This window comes from Heliangelus exortis, chromosome 17 (genome assembly GCF_036169615.1).
Source record: "Heliangelus exortis chromosome 17, bHelExo1.hap1, whole genome shotgun sequence".
NCBI classification, from domain to species: Eukaryota; Metazoa; Chordata; class Aves; order Apodiformes; family Trochilidae; genus Heliangelus; species Heliangelus exortis.
In genome coordinates this window covers 12,137,748-12,155,512 of record NC_092438.1, presented here as the reverse complement: position 1 = coordinate 12,155,512, position 17,765 = coordinate 12,137,748, and the positions used below count along the sequence as shown (strand labels likewise).

Genomic DNA, 17,765 nt, shown 5'->3' with positions numbered 1-17,765 from the left:
CCTCTCAGTGTGCTCTCAGTGACCATAAGTTGGGCTGCTCCAGTGTCAGTGTTGGGCTGGAGAGATTCCCTGTGTCTGTAACTGGATTAGAAATCACTGTTAATCATGTATCACAGATATTTCAGAGGTCTTTACTGTTGAGCATATATCTCACCAGCTCTTGCATCAGCCCTAGGTAAGAATGTCACTTAAATTTACCACACACTGCAGTGTGGGAAGTAGTAAGAGGAACACAAGCTCTTGGGTAGTGGATAAGTAGAAAGTAATGTCCACAGTTCCAGCTTTGGACCAGAATTTCCACCCTATTTTGGTGGAATTTCGATTCTTCAGATGTTTCCAGTAACTGTTCTTGGACCATTGCTCCATAAACAATAGGGAATCTTCCTTTTTGTTTTCCTAACATACTTCTGCTTAATTTTATTTCACTTCGCTGCATTCTCTGGCTGGAAGCACTGTGAATCTTGACATAGATCCACAAATAATCAAGATGCTTTGAACAAGTTTTATAATGCTTTGGAAGACCAAGCTATTGCTTACTGATCTTGTTCTTCTCCCAGCTTTGATTTTTGGGTGCTATGAGAATTCTTTGGGTTTTTCTTTACTGGAGGGAAAACACGTGGTTGGTTGCTTCCAGGATCCTCCAGCACTGAAAAATATATCTTAATGCAGGTGTTTGAGTCAGGCTTTTAGTTTGTACTGATTTGAATTGCTGAGGTTTTTTAATTTATTTTTTCTAAATCACCCAGTTCTGATAGTGTCATATAAAAGGCAGGGATTTAATCATTGCTACAGAGGAAGACAACGAAGGTCACTTAGGCCTTCTAGCTGTTCCCAGGGAAAAAACTCTTAAGTTTGGAGGGATTTTTTGTTTGGTTTGATTTGTTGGGGGGGTTTTGTAGAGCAGCTTCCCATGCTAAAAACTAACACCCTTACATTTTGTCTCTTCCTAGGAGGAGGTGATGGGCAGGCTCTTTACCTCGATGCAGATCTGAACCACGGCAGAACCAGCCACTGCGACACTTTCAATAATCAGCCACTGTGCTCTGAAAGCTTCCAGATCTCTGTCTTGGAGGTGTGGGGCTTTGGGGATGCCATGATTGCTTGATGTGACTATCAGTAACAAATGCTGGGGTTCCCAAGGCAAATTCTAAAGCAGGAGCCAAGTTAGAATGTCATTTCTGCTGGGCTCAGTGTTTTTAGTGGTTACTAAGTGGTGCACTTGAGAGAAGGGCTTAGTTGTTTACTCTTATTTTATTTAAGACAGGTCAAGGTGAAGTAACATATCTGGTTAACTCCTTGGCTCTTTACCTCTAGAGATCTGGATTCCTGTTCTTTTATTAGGTAAAACTGAAGGGGTTTCAAACCATCCTGAATAGATATAAGTCCATCTGGCAGGATAGGTTTGCAGCTTGGTGCAGTTCCTCAGAGGCACGGAGCTGGCTGAGGTGCACTGTAGATCTGTGTGCTGCTGGCACCACCAGCTGTCATGAGCCAGTAGGATCAAATGTCTGCTCCCAGGGAACACTGGTGACCTCAGACTGGATGTAGAACAGTAGCTCATAAAACCATTGCCCTACTATCAGCAGACATTGTGCTGACCACTGTGTAAGTGATGACAGCCCTAGATTCATGCCAGAGTCACGATAGCTTCTTAACCTCCTCCTTCTACCTGAACCCTGACACATTCCAGTTGCATCTGTTTGAGGAGGCTGCCTCTGAGGAAGGCATCCAGGCTGGACAATGATATCTCAAAGGCTTGATTTTGTTTACATTCCTGTTCCATATCAGTATAATGACTCCAAACTGACTCATCTTTCAGGCAGCTGAAAGCCAGAGCATATATGCAGTACTCAGAAACTTCCCTTTCTTTATCTTTCCTGGAAGCAGAAATGAAGCTTGAAATCTGAGAATAACCATGCTGATATCCCTACATATTTGAGGAGTTCTGATACCAGAAGCTTAGTGCTTTTCCCACTAGTAAATGGAAAGGGAGGTGGGAGGGAGGGAAATCTTCTGTGAAATATTATTCTGGGAGGGGATAAGTTTCCCAGGAGAACTCTGGATGACACTATTTCTGCATATCAAGAGCTGGATAGTCCAGAGCATACAACAGGATACTCTCAAAGCCTTGGTAGGTAGTTGGCTGGTAAGAAGATTTGCCACAACAATGAAGGCAAAGAGGAGCTGCTGATTTTTTTTCAGCAGTTCAAATTTTAAAATTTCTTTAGAGTGGTGGAGATGTTTCTGCTACTTAAATTTGAAGTTGATTAATAGGCAAAGTTAAAAATTTATAGTGATGGAATCTCAGCTAGGGCTTGGTTAGCTTTTCATCAATGAAAAACCATATTTATCAACAATAGCCAGCTGTCTTTTCACAACTTAACTGTAAGCTTGATTGAACTGGAGGGGGAGGCTCAAATAATTGAGTTATTTTTATGTATTTTGATAGGGAAGAGCATTCATATCTGGCTTTTTTCAAATTCTAGCTGATGTTGCCTTCTCTAGTTTTTGTTCAGAGCAAGCTCTAGCACTTTGCACTTGCTAGTAGCCTACAAGCTCTCTCAGACAAAAAAAACAATCATTCAGAAAATGTATCCCATTTAGAAGGTTCTCCTAAATGTAAGTGGGATTTCAGTTCTGTCCATATCTGCTCTCTTTTGAGCTTGCCTGATGTGCCCTTGAACAAGAAACAAGCAAAAAAACACAGTAGCATTAATTTCAGCTTGTTAGGTTGTCAGAAATTCCCTCGAGCTGTGTTTTGGCAGGGTTTGTGGGACTGTAGTATAACACTCAAAGTGAAGAGGTTTGATCTACAGAACCTCTCCTGCAGTTGGCAATGGGAATGGGAATTTCTCACTCCCCATGGCTGCTGGATGCAGTTTTGAGGACTGCACCCTGTGCTAAGCCATATCCAGGACATGCTTTCCCTGCTCTCTTCTTAGTGCATTGGGATTTGGGTGTTTGAAATCAGAAACAAACGCCTGGCTACCAAAAATAAATAAAAAAAAAAAGAGTTCTTTTAACTTCTCCAGATGGCCAACCAGCCTTTCCCATGGGACTGCAGGTACACCTTCAGTCCTGAGGTGAGTGGCTGGCAGGGTGCTCTGTGTCCCTGCACTTGCAGCCTGGGTGGGTGTGCTTGGAGCACAGGTTACACCCCAAGAAATTGGAGCTGTGACCTCTGTGAGTGTGCAAATGGCAGCAGGGTTGCCAGGTGAGTCTCCTCCTGCTGACTCTGCCTCTTCATATCAGTCTTGAGGCAAGAGTCACTGGGGTGGTTTCAGTCTGATCCCTGCTGCAGGCTTCCTGCAGGGCTGGCACGTGTGGGATGCATTTGAACAGCCCAAGCAGAGGGTGTGATAATCCAGCTAGGGAATTGTACAGTCCTGTGTCATCCTCACACAAACCTTTTGTTCAGTAAAAAATGAATGTTTCTGTTCATGTGCAAAGTCCTCCTGTGAAGTTCTCCGTGTGGTTCTCAGACACCTTAGAGGAACAGCATAGGGAGGTGCTGTGCTGTTCACATAGTCAGGTGGTTTTCTCTGTAGTAGCAAAGAGGCATTTTGTTTGTGTAGTTAATGGTTTTTGTTGACCCAGTGTGTATCAAAGTCCAAGTACTTAAGCCAACAGTTTGTGTTACATGCAAAACTCGTGAGGTGGGGTCCACAGACTGGTTTTTAAGTACAATCAGCACCTTATCAGAAAGTTAAAATTAGCTGAAGTGGCCCGACTGTGAAGTGCTTTGGTCCTGTTGTAACTCTTCACAAGTGTTGATGGAGTTGCCAGTCAACAGCAAGGCTGCCAGTGTCTCCTGAGCAGCTGCTGTGGGGCTGGAGAGCTGAAGGCCAGGCAACAGCTTCCTTCAAGAACACATTTGCTCTCCTGATAAGCCCCTTTTACTTTGTGATACTATTTTGAAGGCAGAAAAAGACATCAGAAACTTGAATTTATTTTAAGTGGCATCGTAGGTGTGTCCAGGCCACAGGAACTGTTTCCAGCTGGGAGCCTGGCTGGGCAGGCAGCAGCACTGTGCCCAGGAGCCCTCATCCATCACATCGTGCACTTTGACACTCCCTGCTCTGATGAAGCATGTTAATTGGCCTCTACTGATGAGGCCAGTTAGTGAAGAGAAGGGAAAACCTCCAGTTTCCTCTGTGTTGAGAGAACTGAAGACAAGTGAGGGCAGGATGGGCAGTACTGCTCTCTAAAGAATTAAAGTCCATGCCAGCAGAGGTCTGTGTTCAGCCATGGAAGGGTGGCACTTGCAGATTGAGCAGCTCTTATGTGTGCATTGGGTCGTGGTGCTTTCTTCTTGGAAATCCATCCTCGTTGATGGGGCCTGAGCTCTGCTGCCCACACATCACCAGAGCAGGGACCAAGATTTCTTTGTGGACATAGCACTGGGAGAGCTCATGGCCAACAGCCTGAGCCCTGGGCACCCAGCTGTGCTGCCTCTGCCTGCTCTCTGTCACGAATTTCAGAGTATTCATAGCTGAGATGAGTGTGCATGTTACTTGGGGTGATGTTACTCTTCAGGTGCATGGTGGTGTGCTGCTGACTTCGTTTCCTACCCCCTCATTGGAATTGCTGCCCTATGTCAATGGTATTTTTGTCACTGTGCAGAATCTTGAATTATATTAAAATGTGTTTGTGGAGACTGATGACTTTTTGTTCTTCATTCGTTTATGAATCCCTGAAGGGAACCTACAGGAAGGCTGGAGAGAGACTTTTCATAAGTGTCCAGAAACAGGACAAGGGGAATCGTATCTGAGCTGAAAGAGAAGAGGATTAGACTGGATCTTAGGAAGAAATCTTCACCCTCATCTTCAGTATAAGGGTAGTAAGACTCTGGAACAGATTGCCCAGGGAAGTTATGGCTGCTCCTTCCCTGGAGGTGTTCAAGGCCAGGTTGGATGGGGCTTGGAGCAGCCTGGGCTGGTGGGAGGTGTCCCTGCCCATGCAGGGGGTGCATTGGATGAGCTTTAAGGTCCTGACCAACCCAAACCCTTACATGATTTTCATGGCTGTTTTCTGTGCTGCCCCTGAGGTTTTGCTGCTCAGAAACCCCGTGGCCACTAGAGGTTCCCCTTCGCCTGGGCCTTGGCTTCTTTCTCCCTCCATTACGAATAAATCCATTGCAAGCCAAAAAGTCCCAGAATTTGATAAATGTGATCAGACAAAGTACTTTTTTTTTTCAGAAACACGAGAGCAGGGAAAAGGGGTATGAGTAGGCTTCCTCCACTTAATATCCAAAAGTGCTCTTGGCATTAAATACCATAAATCACAATTTTAGAACTACCCAAAAGACCTTAAACTTACTAACAAAGGTGCTTGGTAGCAGGAAAACCCAACTGAGGGAGCTTGAGGAGCTCAGCAATGCAGCCCTTGGAGGCAAACCTCAGGGCTGCTTGAAGCTACAGAACTGAGTACCCAGAGGGGAAATGCTGAGATTGCTCATGTCAAGGAGTGTGAGCTCTGTGTGCCTGGAGGGCTTGATGGTGGGAAGATAGGGGTGATGTTCAAGAACTGTTTAGATGTTGCATTTCAGGAGGTGCTTTAGTGGTTGTGGTAGTTGGATTATGATTGGACTTGGTGATCTTTAAGGTCTTTTTCAATCTTAATGATTCTATGATTCTCTATCTGCTGGAGGAGCCTTCCTTCATTCCTGGAAGAGGAAGGATCATGGTGCTTGCTAGCTGTGCCTCTTTTTTCCTGGATTTTCCACACACAGACTTTTTTGTAAGCGTGACACAGGTACCTGCTTCCTTGGGAGATGCTTTGTGATGGCCCAAGACTACTTCTGGCAGCAAATTGAAAAGTTTTTCTGCATTTCAAAGCAACCCCTTGGGTGTTCCAAGCCTTTCCTTGCTGTCACTCTTCCCAAGCACCTCTTTGGGTCACTGAGCTTCTGCTGGGGCAGCTGGGAGAGATGTGGCTCAGCTCCTTGGCCACACTCTGGTGTCTGCTTCTGACTGTTCTCGAATCAAACAAGCAGCTGCTCGGTTGACCCAGATCCAGACTTCAGCTGGGTGTGATATCTGAGGGCATTTAGCTCCTGTTTTGCTAATCTGGTGCTGGTTGTGCAAATGCAGGTAAGACCCCAGGGCTGTCTGCACTGTCCCTGAGCCTGGACATACACCTCCCTGTTGCTGTCACAGCTTCTGTCATTGCTTGCTTGGTGGATCCCTGGGCATTAAGTTGTCCCCTGGGCTGTGCCCTCCAGCTGCTGACTGGCAAGGTGCCCACCTGGCTCTGTCCTCCTGATCTCTCAACGCCTCAAGGTGAAGGAGGTGGCTTTGGAGCCCCATAGGGAAGAGTTTGAGCCTTCTCTTCTCAGCTTGTGTGACACCGAGTCCTCCATGCCGTAAACAACTGAGTTTTTTGCCCAGTGAGCAGTGCAGCCGGGGCAGTGATGGCTCCACCAGCTCAGCTGGCTCCAACCAGTGCTCTCCTGCTCACCACATGGGGCACAGCCTCCACAAATGCTCTTCCTCATGCTGCCAAACCTGCTTCCTTCAGCCCCCCTGGGTTCATCTGAAAAGCCACTTTTTCCCCTCACACCGTGAGGCACTCGGATGGCCACGGGCAGCCAATCCCCTTGGGAATGTTGTGTGGAAGTTTCTGAATCCCTTCAGCAGGGAGGGCCTGAGGGTGCCATGCTTTGCCAGACTCATCTTGCTGAGGCTCTGAATTCAAGCCCAAGAAAGATCTGGGCTGGAAGGAGGCTGGTGGCTGCTGTGAATCCTGCAGAGCAGCAAGTTGTCCAGGTTTGGTTAAGGGAGCCTGAGGACTGACACTTCGAGAGCTGTCACTGCTTGGTGAGCTGGGGAGCAGCTGACACCCAGGCTGAGATTCTGTCCCTTGACTTCTCACGTGATGAATCATATTTGGGCAGTGGAGGTGGCCCTGAGCAGCAAGAGGACAACTTCTGCCTGCTGAAGCACCACGAGGCTGGGTGGTGGCTGCAGGAGTCTGAGCCAGAGCTGTGGCAGTGAGCTGGCAGGGCTGGTACCTCTGCATCCATCCTTTCTATCCCCTCAGCACCCACGGAAGCTTTGCCAGACACCAGCTGTGTCTCTGCAAGAGATGCAGCTCCGTGAGGACAGCGTGTAGAGAGAACCTTTGGGGATGGTGGAGCAGGGGAGTCCAGGCTTCCTTGTTGCCACCATGGCCAAGGTGCTGCAGGACCTTCCTCATGGCCACGCTCACACATATATTGTGGGGAAGGGCAGGAAGGTCTCACGGATGTTGAGTTTCTCCTGGTTTGGCTGAGAGCCTGTCCCTGCCTCCCGGGGGCAGAGCTGCAGCCAGGTTGTCACCCTTGCTGGGTAACAGGTCCTTCAGTTGCCCACCCTGGAGGCTAAGGAGCAGTTCCACAGCTCACAGAAGTACTTGGTGATATTCTCATCCCCTATGGATCTGCCTCATCGTTGCTGCTGCTGCTCAGCCCCTGTGTGCAGAAATTCCTTTTGCTTTCACTCCATGGGGTGTGTTCCCCACTCCTGAACGGGGGACTCTGGTGGGAGCAGCTCAGCTCCGAGGACTCGTGGGGCTCTACCCACCCCCTGAGGATGGGGGTTTTCTGGGGACAGCTTCCTTCCCTCATGAGCAATGACACCGTCATCTATGGATTTTTTGAATTGCAGAAGTGGAAACCGTAGGGGGAAAAGTGACCAGGAGAGGAAATTTGATTGACGTGCTCAACACAGCCTTGGGGGTGGAGGTGGAAGTTTACAAAGAAGAAATGGAAGCACCTCTCGTTCCAGGACAGCTGCCTACTTTCTGCTCAGCTCTCTGGCAGTTTTGGAGCTGACTCCAGCCCATGCTGGCATCTCAGAGCTTCTCACCTGTACCTGGGAGGTGAGATGCTGCTCAGTGCCTGCTGGGACTGGGTGTTTGCTGGAGCCCCTTCCCAGCATCTGCTTTGACTCCCCTCAAGAGCTGTTTGCAAGGAAGAGGGTCCAGGGCTGCCTGAAAGAAAAGGGAAGGGCAGGAGCTTGGCCCCTAAACCACCATAAACAAGCTGCAAGCAGAAGCTTTTGGCCTGAATTGTGTCTCATGACCTCTGTCGTGATCCCTCTCTGGTGCAGGCAGAACCTACTTGCAGGGGCTGGATCTGTGTTTCCTTGTACACATGACAAGGCTTTGCTCTCATCACTGCCCGTACTAACCAGTTCCTGCCCTGCCTTCCTGCTGGGTTTTTGAGGCAAAGGATGTTTTTAAGAGTTTAATGTTTAATCTGCACCCTACTCACCAGAGGAACTCGTGGAGGTTGAAGGAGACAGAGATGGCTGCAGGAGGTCCCCTCCCCTGGGAGGGATGTCAAACCCAGCTGCTGGAGGGCACACGAAGAACAATCGCCTCCAGGGCAGAGGAATTGCACTGCAAGCAGAGGAAAAACAAAGATTTAGAAAGTTTTGGATTTCTGGGCAGTTTTTCAGCAGAAACATTTTCTTCCTGGCAAAGCAGAAGTGGTGTACAGCAGCAAGAACCCCAGAGTGGTTTGGGTGTGAAGGGACCTTAAAGCCCATCCAGTGCCACCCCCTGCCATGCCCAGGGACACCTCCCACCAGCCCAGGTTGCTCCAAGCCCCATCCAGCCTGGGCTGAGACACTGCCAGGGATGGGGCAGCCACAGCTTCTCTGGGAAACCTGGGCCAGGGGCTCAGCACCCTCACACCAAACAATTTCCTCCTAATGCCTCATCTCAACCTCCCCTCTTACAGTTCAAAGCCATTCCCCCTCATCTCATCCCTCCAGACCTTTGTCCAAAGCCCCTCCCCAGCTTTCCTGGAGCCCCTTCAGCTGCTGAAAATCAGAAAGACCTCTGAGCAATGGCTCTGTCCTGGCCTTAACCAACCCACAGCCTTTTCCCTGAAGGACCTTATCTCAAATCTTCCCTTCTGATCTTTGCTCACAGTCAATGAAGAACCCAAGGAAGGGTCTGTCTGCCCTGAGAGCCCCTGGGAGGCAGAAGTGTCTCTGTCCCAATCACAGATGTTTCCAGCTGCCCTTCCCACAGTGGGATGTGCATCTAGGATTAGACCACAAGGTCTCCAAAGGCTGCCCAGGAAGGTCCAGAGCACTGAGCTGCTGTGGCCCACCCCAAGGTGCCGATGGGGACCTCACAGCCTCTGTCTCCTGGTGAGGGAATGGTCAAGAGCCAAGTGCTGCACAGACACCCTCAAATAATTCACTACTCCTGAGCTCAGGCTGCCCCGTGTGATCCTGACTTCATCAGCTGATGGGGAAAAAAAAACTCTCATGATGGAAGAAACTTCATGTTCCTCAGAGTGGGCCAGGACCGTGCAACTTCCCCTTCTCCTCTCTGCTCAGCCCAGCTCAGAGCTGTGCAGGAGACATGGGGTGAGGACTGAGCAATGTGGAGTGCTGGATGGAGGGACCCAGACAGGCTGAGAGTTGGGGGTGTTCAGCCTGGAGAAGAGAAGCTGCAATGGGGAGACCTTAGAGCACCTTCCAGTGCCTGAAGGGGCTCCAGGAAAGCTGGGGAGGGACTTCGGACAAGGACCTGGGGGAATGAGATGAGAGGGAAGGGTTTCATACTGAAGAGGGGAGATTGAGATGAGATCTGAGGAGGAAATTGTTTGGTGTGAGGGTGCTGAGCCCCTGGCCCAGGTTTCCCAGAGAAGCTGTGGCTGCCCCATCCCTGGCAGTGTCTCAGCCCAGGTTGGATGGGGCTTGGAGCAACCTGGACTGGTGGGAGGTGTCCCTGCCTGTGACAGGGGGTGGGGACTGGATGAGCTTTAAGGTCCCTTCACACCCAAACCTCTCTGGGATTCTATGAAACTCAGCTGTGCCTCAAGTTGTTTGGCTCACCAGAGATTTACCACCCTGACCTTCCTTAAGGGTCTGGAATCTGATCACAATCCCTGGGTTGCAGGGAGGTGTCCTCCTTGTCCCAGAAGCAACTTTCCCACTCCAGGGACAGGAATGTGCTCAGGAGGGAGAGTCCCACATGGGGCCAGGCTGCAGGGCCCCTGCTCACCCCTTGCTGTCCCTGGTTTCCATCAGGCACCAGAGGTGACCATCTCCCTCTCTTGCCAAAAGCCAAAGGGGTCACAGAGCTGGATTTGTTCCCATTGTAAAACCCCTCAGTTTTATAAAACCCTTGAGGCAGTGCTGCCAAACATGATGTTTCATGACCTGTGCTGACCTCTGAGCTTCATGCAGCACCAATCATTACCCCCAGCTTCCTGAACCATGCCAGGACATTGAAAAACCTGACAGTAAATTAACTACCTAAAAATAAGGGGTTTTTTTCTGCTCCACATATGCTGCCCATTGATGTCTGCACCATACTCAAGGGCTGGGGTAGGAAGAGGAACTGATTGTGTTCATGTGTCTCCCACATATTTCCACTGAGTCTCCTCTACCTCTTCCCCTTTTCTGAGCCAAGATCCCTGTGTGATCCTTGCTCATCCACAATTGCTCTCACCCTTTTCATCCACTTGGCTGTCTCAGCTGTGTCTTCTTCAAAACCTGATGGTTAATGGAGTCTCTACCTCTCTACCCCCAGCTCAAATTCAAGATCTCCCTGCAGTAAGTGATCCCTGTGGAGCCTCTGATGGATGCCCAGCCTAAAAAGCACTAAAAAGCAGAGTAATGGGCTTTGGAAAAACTGGGGTCAGATCTGCTGCTTTTGTGACATTGAGGTGAGCAGGTCCATGCTGCAGGTCATAGTAGCACAGACTGGTTTGGATTGGAAGAGACCTTAAAGCTCACCCAGTGCCACCCCCTGCCATGGGCAGGGACACCTCCCACCAGCCCAGGTTGCTCCAAGCCCCATCCAACCTGGGCTGAGACACTGCCAGGGATGGGGCAGCCACAGCTTCTCTGGCTCACAGTAATTTTTCCTGCCATATATCATCTTTTTTGGGTATTCTGTCCCCAAGGGCAGCACATCTGCTGAGAATGGTGCATGCCTGGACCCTGCCCTTGGTTGAAGGTTGATACAAATATTATAGAACGGCAGGAACCTGTAAGTAACCAACCCACTCCCTGCTCTGCTGAATATTTGAACTGGGCCTTTTAGAAGCCTGTGGATTTCTTTATGGTCTTTTCTCCAGGCTAGGATACTGAAATGGGCTCACTGAGACCATCTGTGCCTACACGTGGTGGAGCTGCCTCCAGAAGAGGTGTTTGATGCCATGCCAGCCCGGCTGAGGATGGGCATGGGCAGAGCAAATCCCAGCCCTGTCCCCAGCCCACCCCTGGCACCCCAAGGAAAGCTGTGACAGCTCCAGGCTGCAGTGGCCGTGGTCCCACCTGGATCTGTCCCCACTTTTCCAGCTGCAGCCGTCAGAGCCACTCGCTGCCGGTTCCGTGCGCGGGGCTGACCCATCCCCGCTGGCAAATCCCAGCATGGGGCTGGGGGGGAAACCTTGGGCTTGTTCCTCTCCATCCTGCAAGGCAGCTCTAAAATCCTTTCTAGGTAGGACCCTGAATGGGAGCTCCAGAGCTTTCTCCCTGGAGCTTTTGAGGAGAAGGCAACGGATGAAGGCAGGGAGGGGGCAGACCCTGAGAGCTCAGCCCATCCCCTCCTGGGATGTGAACTTTGCACACTGCAGTTTTGTGAGCATTTTCTGCAGCCCAAGAGGAACAAGAACCCCTTCCCCACCATCACCACCACCATGGGGCTTTTTTCTACAACGTTGTGGTCTTTCTGGTTCCTGATGAGACATCCATCCACGCTTCTGGAAAACATGTGCTGGGCTCTGCCTGCCACCCAGAGAAGCAGCTGTGGGCTTTGGCCCCACAATCTGGGGTTAAAGTTAAATAGTAGGAAAAAAATTCTTTCCAGAGAGGGTGATCAGGCATTGGAATGGGCTGCCCAGGGAGGGGGTGGATTCTCCATCCCTGGAGGTTTTTAAGAAGAGACTGAATGTGGCACTGAGTGCCATGGGCTGGGAACCACGGGGGGAGTGGATCAGGGGTTGGACTTGATGATCTCAGAGGTCCTTTCCAACCCCAATGATTCTGTAATTAACCAAGCAGCTTCAGGCTTCTGCTGCCATGTTCTTCATGGGATGTTGCAGCAGAGGAACAGCCTGCAAGAGAGATGTGAAACTCTCAGAAGCAGAAAAATTACTCAGCTCAGGCTGTGGGGGGGGGTCTGAACCCCCAGGCAGGCACAGCTGGGTCAGAGCAGTGCCAGCACCTGCACACTTCCAGGAAAACTGCACACCCCAAACCATGCACAGTTCATGGAATGGGTTGGGTTTGATGGGAGCTTAAAGCTCATCCAGTGCCACCTCTGCCATGGGCAGGGACACCTCCCACCAGCCCAGGTTGCTCCAAGCCCCATCCAAAAAGAAATGGCCACCCCCAAAAAGAAGTGGCCACACATCCAGACTGCAGCACCCGAGTTTTGTCTTGCTGTGCCACGTCCTGTCCCCAGCCTGCTCCTCAGCCCTGGGCCACCAACCCTGGGGTGGGCAGGGACACAGCTGCATCCCGGGCTGGCTCTGGTTCTCCCGTGTGGGATGGGGTCTGCTGGGTTGCAGGGAATGTAACACCCACCCCCCACTCCCACGGGAAAACCCCATGGTTTGGAGGCTCGGGTGCCAGAACACCTTGAGCAGGGGTTTGTGCTGCTCTGGGTGGCTCCACAGCCCCAGCTGCCCAGTGTCCCTCACACTGCCTTTGCTAGAGCTCACTTGGGCCAGTGCAGAGGACAAGCTCCATGGTTTGGGTCAGGTCAGACACTGGGTGCTTTCCATGCTGAGCTGCTGGGCAGTGATGGGAGAGCAGCACTCTGCATCCCCATCTCCCCATCAGGGTCTCTCCAGCTGACCCAAGCCCCCCTTTTGCAGACCAGCTTCCCAAAAAACAGGTGTGGGGTTGCAGCAGGGAGCTTTTCCAGGCTGGAGCTCAGCATTATGTCCTTAGGAGCTCCGAGATGCAGCACAAGGAGAGGCTCAGCAGTGGGAAAACCACACCAGCTCAAACCTGGTGATGGAGGACCCAAAATCTGCCACAAGGCTGCACTTGGGAGGGTTGGGGGGTGGCTGAGGCATTGTCACACAGAGCCCAAGGAATTCCTGCATTGTCATGGGGCTGTTTGGTGATAAAATTAGGCCCTTGGTGCCAGGCTGGAGAGAAACACCCAACCAAGCAGCAAAAGCAGCGCCGTGCGACTTTCACGAGTAACTATGGTAACCCAAGAGCAAATAAATTCTATTTTCAACCCATGGGCAGAACCTCCTTCTGGGAAGCCCTGGCTGATCCCAGCTGCCTGTTGGATCCTGCTGGGATCCAGGAATGGGTGCCCTAGGGAGGGAAAGATGGAGAAGATCAGCCAATGCACAGCACCTGCTCCTCCTGGAGCTCCTCCTTGCTTGTCCCCATGTCAGGAAAAGGATGGTGGGACAAATAAAACCCAAAGAGCTTTTCTCTGCACCATCCTCCTGAGTGGAAGAAACTGCAGAAAGGATGATTTCCCAGCTGCCTTCACCCACGAGCGTGGGATGGAAAAGAGGAAGATGAGAGGTTTTATACTGGGTAGGAGAGTCCTGGATACAGAGATGAGAAGGGAACAAGATAAGATTAGGGTAGAGAATGGAATGGAATGGAATGGAATGGAATGGAATTAATAGGATTAGAGGCCTCTAATTTGCCTCGTCAAGAAGTCTAGCACCTGATAGAGTCCTAGATAAGAAGGAGTTAAACAGTTCAGGATGGAAATCAGTTAATTAAGACACAAGTAGAGCAAGAGAAACCTAATTTGTAACTGGCCCAAGGTCCCGACCTCCAGGAAGGTGGTGCCAGCCCAGGGCCATGGGGAGCAGGGAGGAGCCAGGGGGGGCCCCGTGACTCCAGCCGTGTGATTTTGGTGAGACACCACAGAAGACATGGAATGAGGAAACACTCCCGCTGGGTTTGCTCAAGTGCTGGCCAGTGTTTGATGCTGAGGGCAATGCCCCTGCTGCCCACCCTGCTTTTCCCAGCCCTGCTTTTCCCAGCCCTGCTCCCAGCACCAGCTCAGCTCTGTTCACTGCCTCCTAATCCTTCCCAGCCCTGGCCAAGAGCCCTGGGCTTGTCATACCCCAGGCTGTGGGATCCTTAGGTACAGAGCATTTTTAACAACACCAGGAGGACCTGGTGCTGGAGCATCCCCTGCCAAAGCAGCCTGGTCCAGACACACCAGAGCATCAGGATGCACCCAGAGCCTGCACCCACTGGGAAGCCCACCTCAACCCCCTGCTCCTTTCCTCAGGAGGGGAACAGACAACCTCACATCACCCTTGGGTTGTGTTTGGTGCAGTGCTGGGCAGCACCACAAGATGGACTGGGGAGAAGGCTTAATCCAGCCCAAAAATAAAAAGTAGGAATGGGGGAGACAAACTCACAGACTCCATGGTGAATGTTGTGCTGGTGTTGGGTGGTGGCCTGGTGAGCATCTGCCTGGCAGTGTGAGGAGGGTGAATGCAAGTTGCTGTGGGAGCAGGGATTTGGGTTCTTCTCCCACTGGGTTTCTGGCCCCTTGCCTTCAGTATTGTGTCCCCCTCTCAGTTTTGTGCTGAGTTTTGTTTCCTCCTTTCATCAGGCTTTCCCTGGGGAAGAAATCCTAGAATGGTTTGGGTTGGAAGGGACCTTAAGGATCCTCTAGTTCCAACTAAAAGCATCCCTGCTCCTCCCTGCAGAACCTGGGCTGGCATAAGAGCCTTGGATGATCCCCTCTGGGGTGGCCACGGGACCAGCAGCACCCCAGGAGGCCAGATGGGTGCAGCACCCATGGGCACAGCATGGACTCAGCTCTGAGAGGCAGAATGAGAGAGACCCCAGCCCCACGGTGGCCTCTGCATGGGCCCAGAGCCCCAGCTGCAGCAGCAGAGAGCTGGTGATGGTGGAAATGCCATGGGTTTAAATAGCAAGAGTGTAGAAAGGATTTAACAGATTTAATAAAACCATTTATAGCATTTCTCTTGGGTACCTCTCCAGCTTGCCCAAAACCCAGGCACAATGAGGAGCCAGAGAAGGTTACATGTGCTGTCATCCAAATGGTCCTTCCCCCTCCCCTGGCCCACTTGGGCTTTGGGCATCCTCGTGTCCACCCCTTCCACCCATCACAGCCACACGTGGGCAGCTGGGGTGGCTCATGGCATCCCGGGAAGATGGTCCCTTCCATTGGAGGTGGCTGCCAGGGTCAGTGGAGGTGAGTGGAGGAGGACCAAGCAGTCCTGGGCAGGTGGAAGGAGATGGATGCTTCCATTTCCAGCTCCAAGACCTTCTCCATGTGCACATCCCAAAGATGGGAGTGTGTTTGCTCAAGGGGCAGGAACCCACCAGCCCCACCATGCCTGGCCAGCTCCAGTAGCCAGCTCAGAGCAGGGGGTAGTGGGGGCTTAAATAGATACAGGGCATGGGAGAAATGGTAAATGAAATATTTTTGAAGAAAGGTTTGTAAAAAACATTAAAAAAAAAAAAAAAAAAAAAAAAAACAAAACAAAAACATCCTTTTTATGAATCAGCAACGTCAGGCAAAACCCCAAACTATTTATTAGACCTTTAGTGCTGGAAAACTCAGACCCAGAGACAATGAGTCCCACATGAAGAGCACAGGAGGAGGAGGAGGAACGGGGAAGGACAAGAGGGCTTGGCTTGAGGTCCTCCAGGGTTTGGGCTGTGACCCGGTGCAGAGGCGGGAGGGCAGCTCGGAAGGGTGGAAGGAGGGGAGCCCAGCCCCGGGGGTTCGGCCCTTCCCAGACACAGTGACCCCGCAGCTCCACCGCCACCACAACTCGTGAGCTGCCGGCTACAAGGGGGCCCTTTGTGTGCTGGTGTCGGCCCGGAGGTGGGGAGCGGAGGTGCCGAGAGGCTGCGGGATGGTTCGCAGGAAGCTGCCGGGCTGGCACGGGCAGGGGAGGGGTAGAGGGAGCCGTGGGTCCGGGCAGCCACGGGCGGGGACCCGAGAGTGGGATGGGGAGAGCTGAGCGGCGGAGGGAAAAGAACATCCGAAAATCCACCCTGCTCCCTGCGTCCCGGTTTGCGATACCACTGCTGGTGTTGCCCCAGCCCACAGCTGTCCCTGGGGCTCGGAAGTCCTCGCCCAGCACCATGGCAGCGCCCAAAAGGCAGGATCCTCATAGATAAATCCCATGGGAGCAGCTGACTGGGCTGGTCCCAGTGCCACCCCTTGCCCGGGCTCTGCGTCTTTGGGGACCCCCCCCCACGGCAGCCAGGATGAGCTGGGGGCTGGGGGGATGCACCGGGGGAGAGCTGGAAGCAGTGCAGATGGGCACAGGAGGAGGGTTGGGAGGAGGCACCGCTGGTCCCACTCCTGTCACCAGCCCAAATTTGGTCAACGAACTGCAGATGCCAGCGGTGCCAGAGGAATGAGAAATTCACCCTGCAACCAAGTGTTCCAGACCTCTGGGACAGGGATTGTCCCCACCCCAGTGAAAGGCTTCCTGGTGTTAAGTGAGGGTGCTGGAAATGTTCATGGGGTGTAACAGCCATCACCACAACAAAGCTCACAGGTGGTGACAAAGATGACAGCACCATGGTGGCAAACTACACATACCAGGGTGCAACACTGCAGGAAAAGCAGTGAGGTGGTGAAGGTGGTGGGGGTGGTGAAGGTGACAGTGGTGGTGATCGTGGCAATGGTGGCAATGGTGGCAGTTGTGGTGAAGGTGGCAGTGGTGGCGATGGTGGCAGTTGTGAAGGTGACAGTGGTGGTGATGGTAGCAATGGTGGCGATGGTGGCAGCTGTGGTGAAGGTGGCAGTGGTGGCAATGGTCAGGGTTAGGATGGTGGTGATGGTGGTGATTGTAGTGGCAGTGACGGTGGTGGTGATGGCAGTGGTGACAGTGCTCATGGTGATATTGGTGATGATGCTGAGTGGTGGTGCTGGAGCACATGTGGGACCTCCAGACCTGCACTGACCTCTGCCAGGACCCAGAACTGGGTCACCCTCAGGGGTTCTGACCCCTGACAGCCCACCCCTCTCCCACCAGCTCTGTGGTCTTCAGCCAGTACCTGGCGCAGGCCGTGACCTGAGTCCCCTGCAGCCAGACTTGGTGACAGAGCCTGCCTGGAGCCCATCTCCCCACCGAGCTGCTGGAGCCTGTCCCCAGCTCACGGGAGCTGCAGTGACAGGGCCATCTGCCTCCAACCAGCAGGCAGGGAATTTGCCAAGCAGGATTAAAAGCTGACCTCACCTTTGTGAGCTTTGACAAGGCTGAAGCGTCCAGAAAAGTGGCAAAAATGAGACAAGACAGGTGGATCTGGATTCATTAAGAGCTCTGGTGTTTCAGGATAGCAAAAAGCCAGAGGGATTTGTAGCAGATGCACAAGCAGGCGTGGGCAGCCAGCAAGGGACACCCCAAATCCAGAATTAATGGGGCAGTGGTTTTGGGAGCACTCTGGGGAAGAGGGTGGGCATCAGTCACCCTTTTGGGATGGGTACAGTAGTGTCCCTACAGGGTGTTTGGGGACGGGGTTACCTCAGAGGGGGGTTGCCTGCACCCTTCACCTGTTCCCCTCAGGCCCAGGGGAAAGGCTTGGAGCGAGGGAGCAGGAGACATGTCAGGGAGAGAAGGGGGACAGGATGAGAACAGCAGCGGCACAGGGCTAGGAACCGGGAGGAGACGGGGTGCTGGGGGTAGGGACACCCAGAGGTGACCCCAGGGGCACGGTCGGGAGCACAGAGCGGGGCAGCACAGGTAGAGGGGACACCAGGCAAGGCCACGGCACAGAGGATGTGGCACCTGGCACGCACCAGGGGACATGGCACAGGGGACA

At 52.1% G+C, this 17,765-nt stretch overlaps 1 protein-coding gene across 2 annotated transcripts in view; it reads left to right on the top strand.

Annotated features, from left to right (window-relative positions):
* Positions 1-4,655, top strand: part of TBC1D24 (TBC1 domain family member 24) — a 371,517-nt gene extending 366,862 nt beyond the window's left edge. For both annotated transcript variants that reach the window (XM_071761059.1, XM_071761058.1), the window contains exon 7: positions 951-4,655. In XM_071761059.1, the coding sequence (XP_071617160.1) occupies positions 951-1,105 (155 nt within the window). In that variant the 3' untranslated portion in view covers positions 1,106-4,655. The remainder of the gene's footprint in view (positions 1-950) is intronic.
* The last annotated feature ends 13,110 nt before the right edge of the window (positions 4,656-17,765 follow it).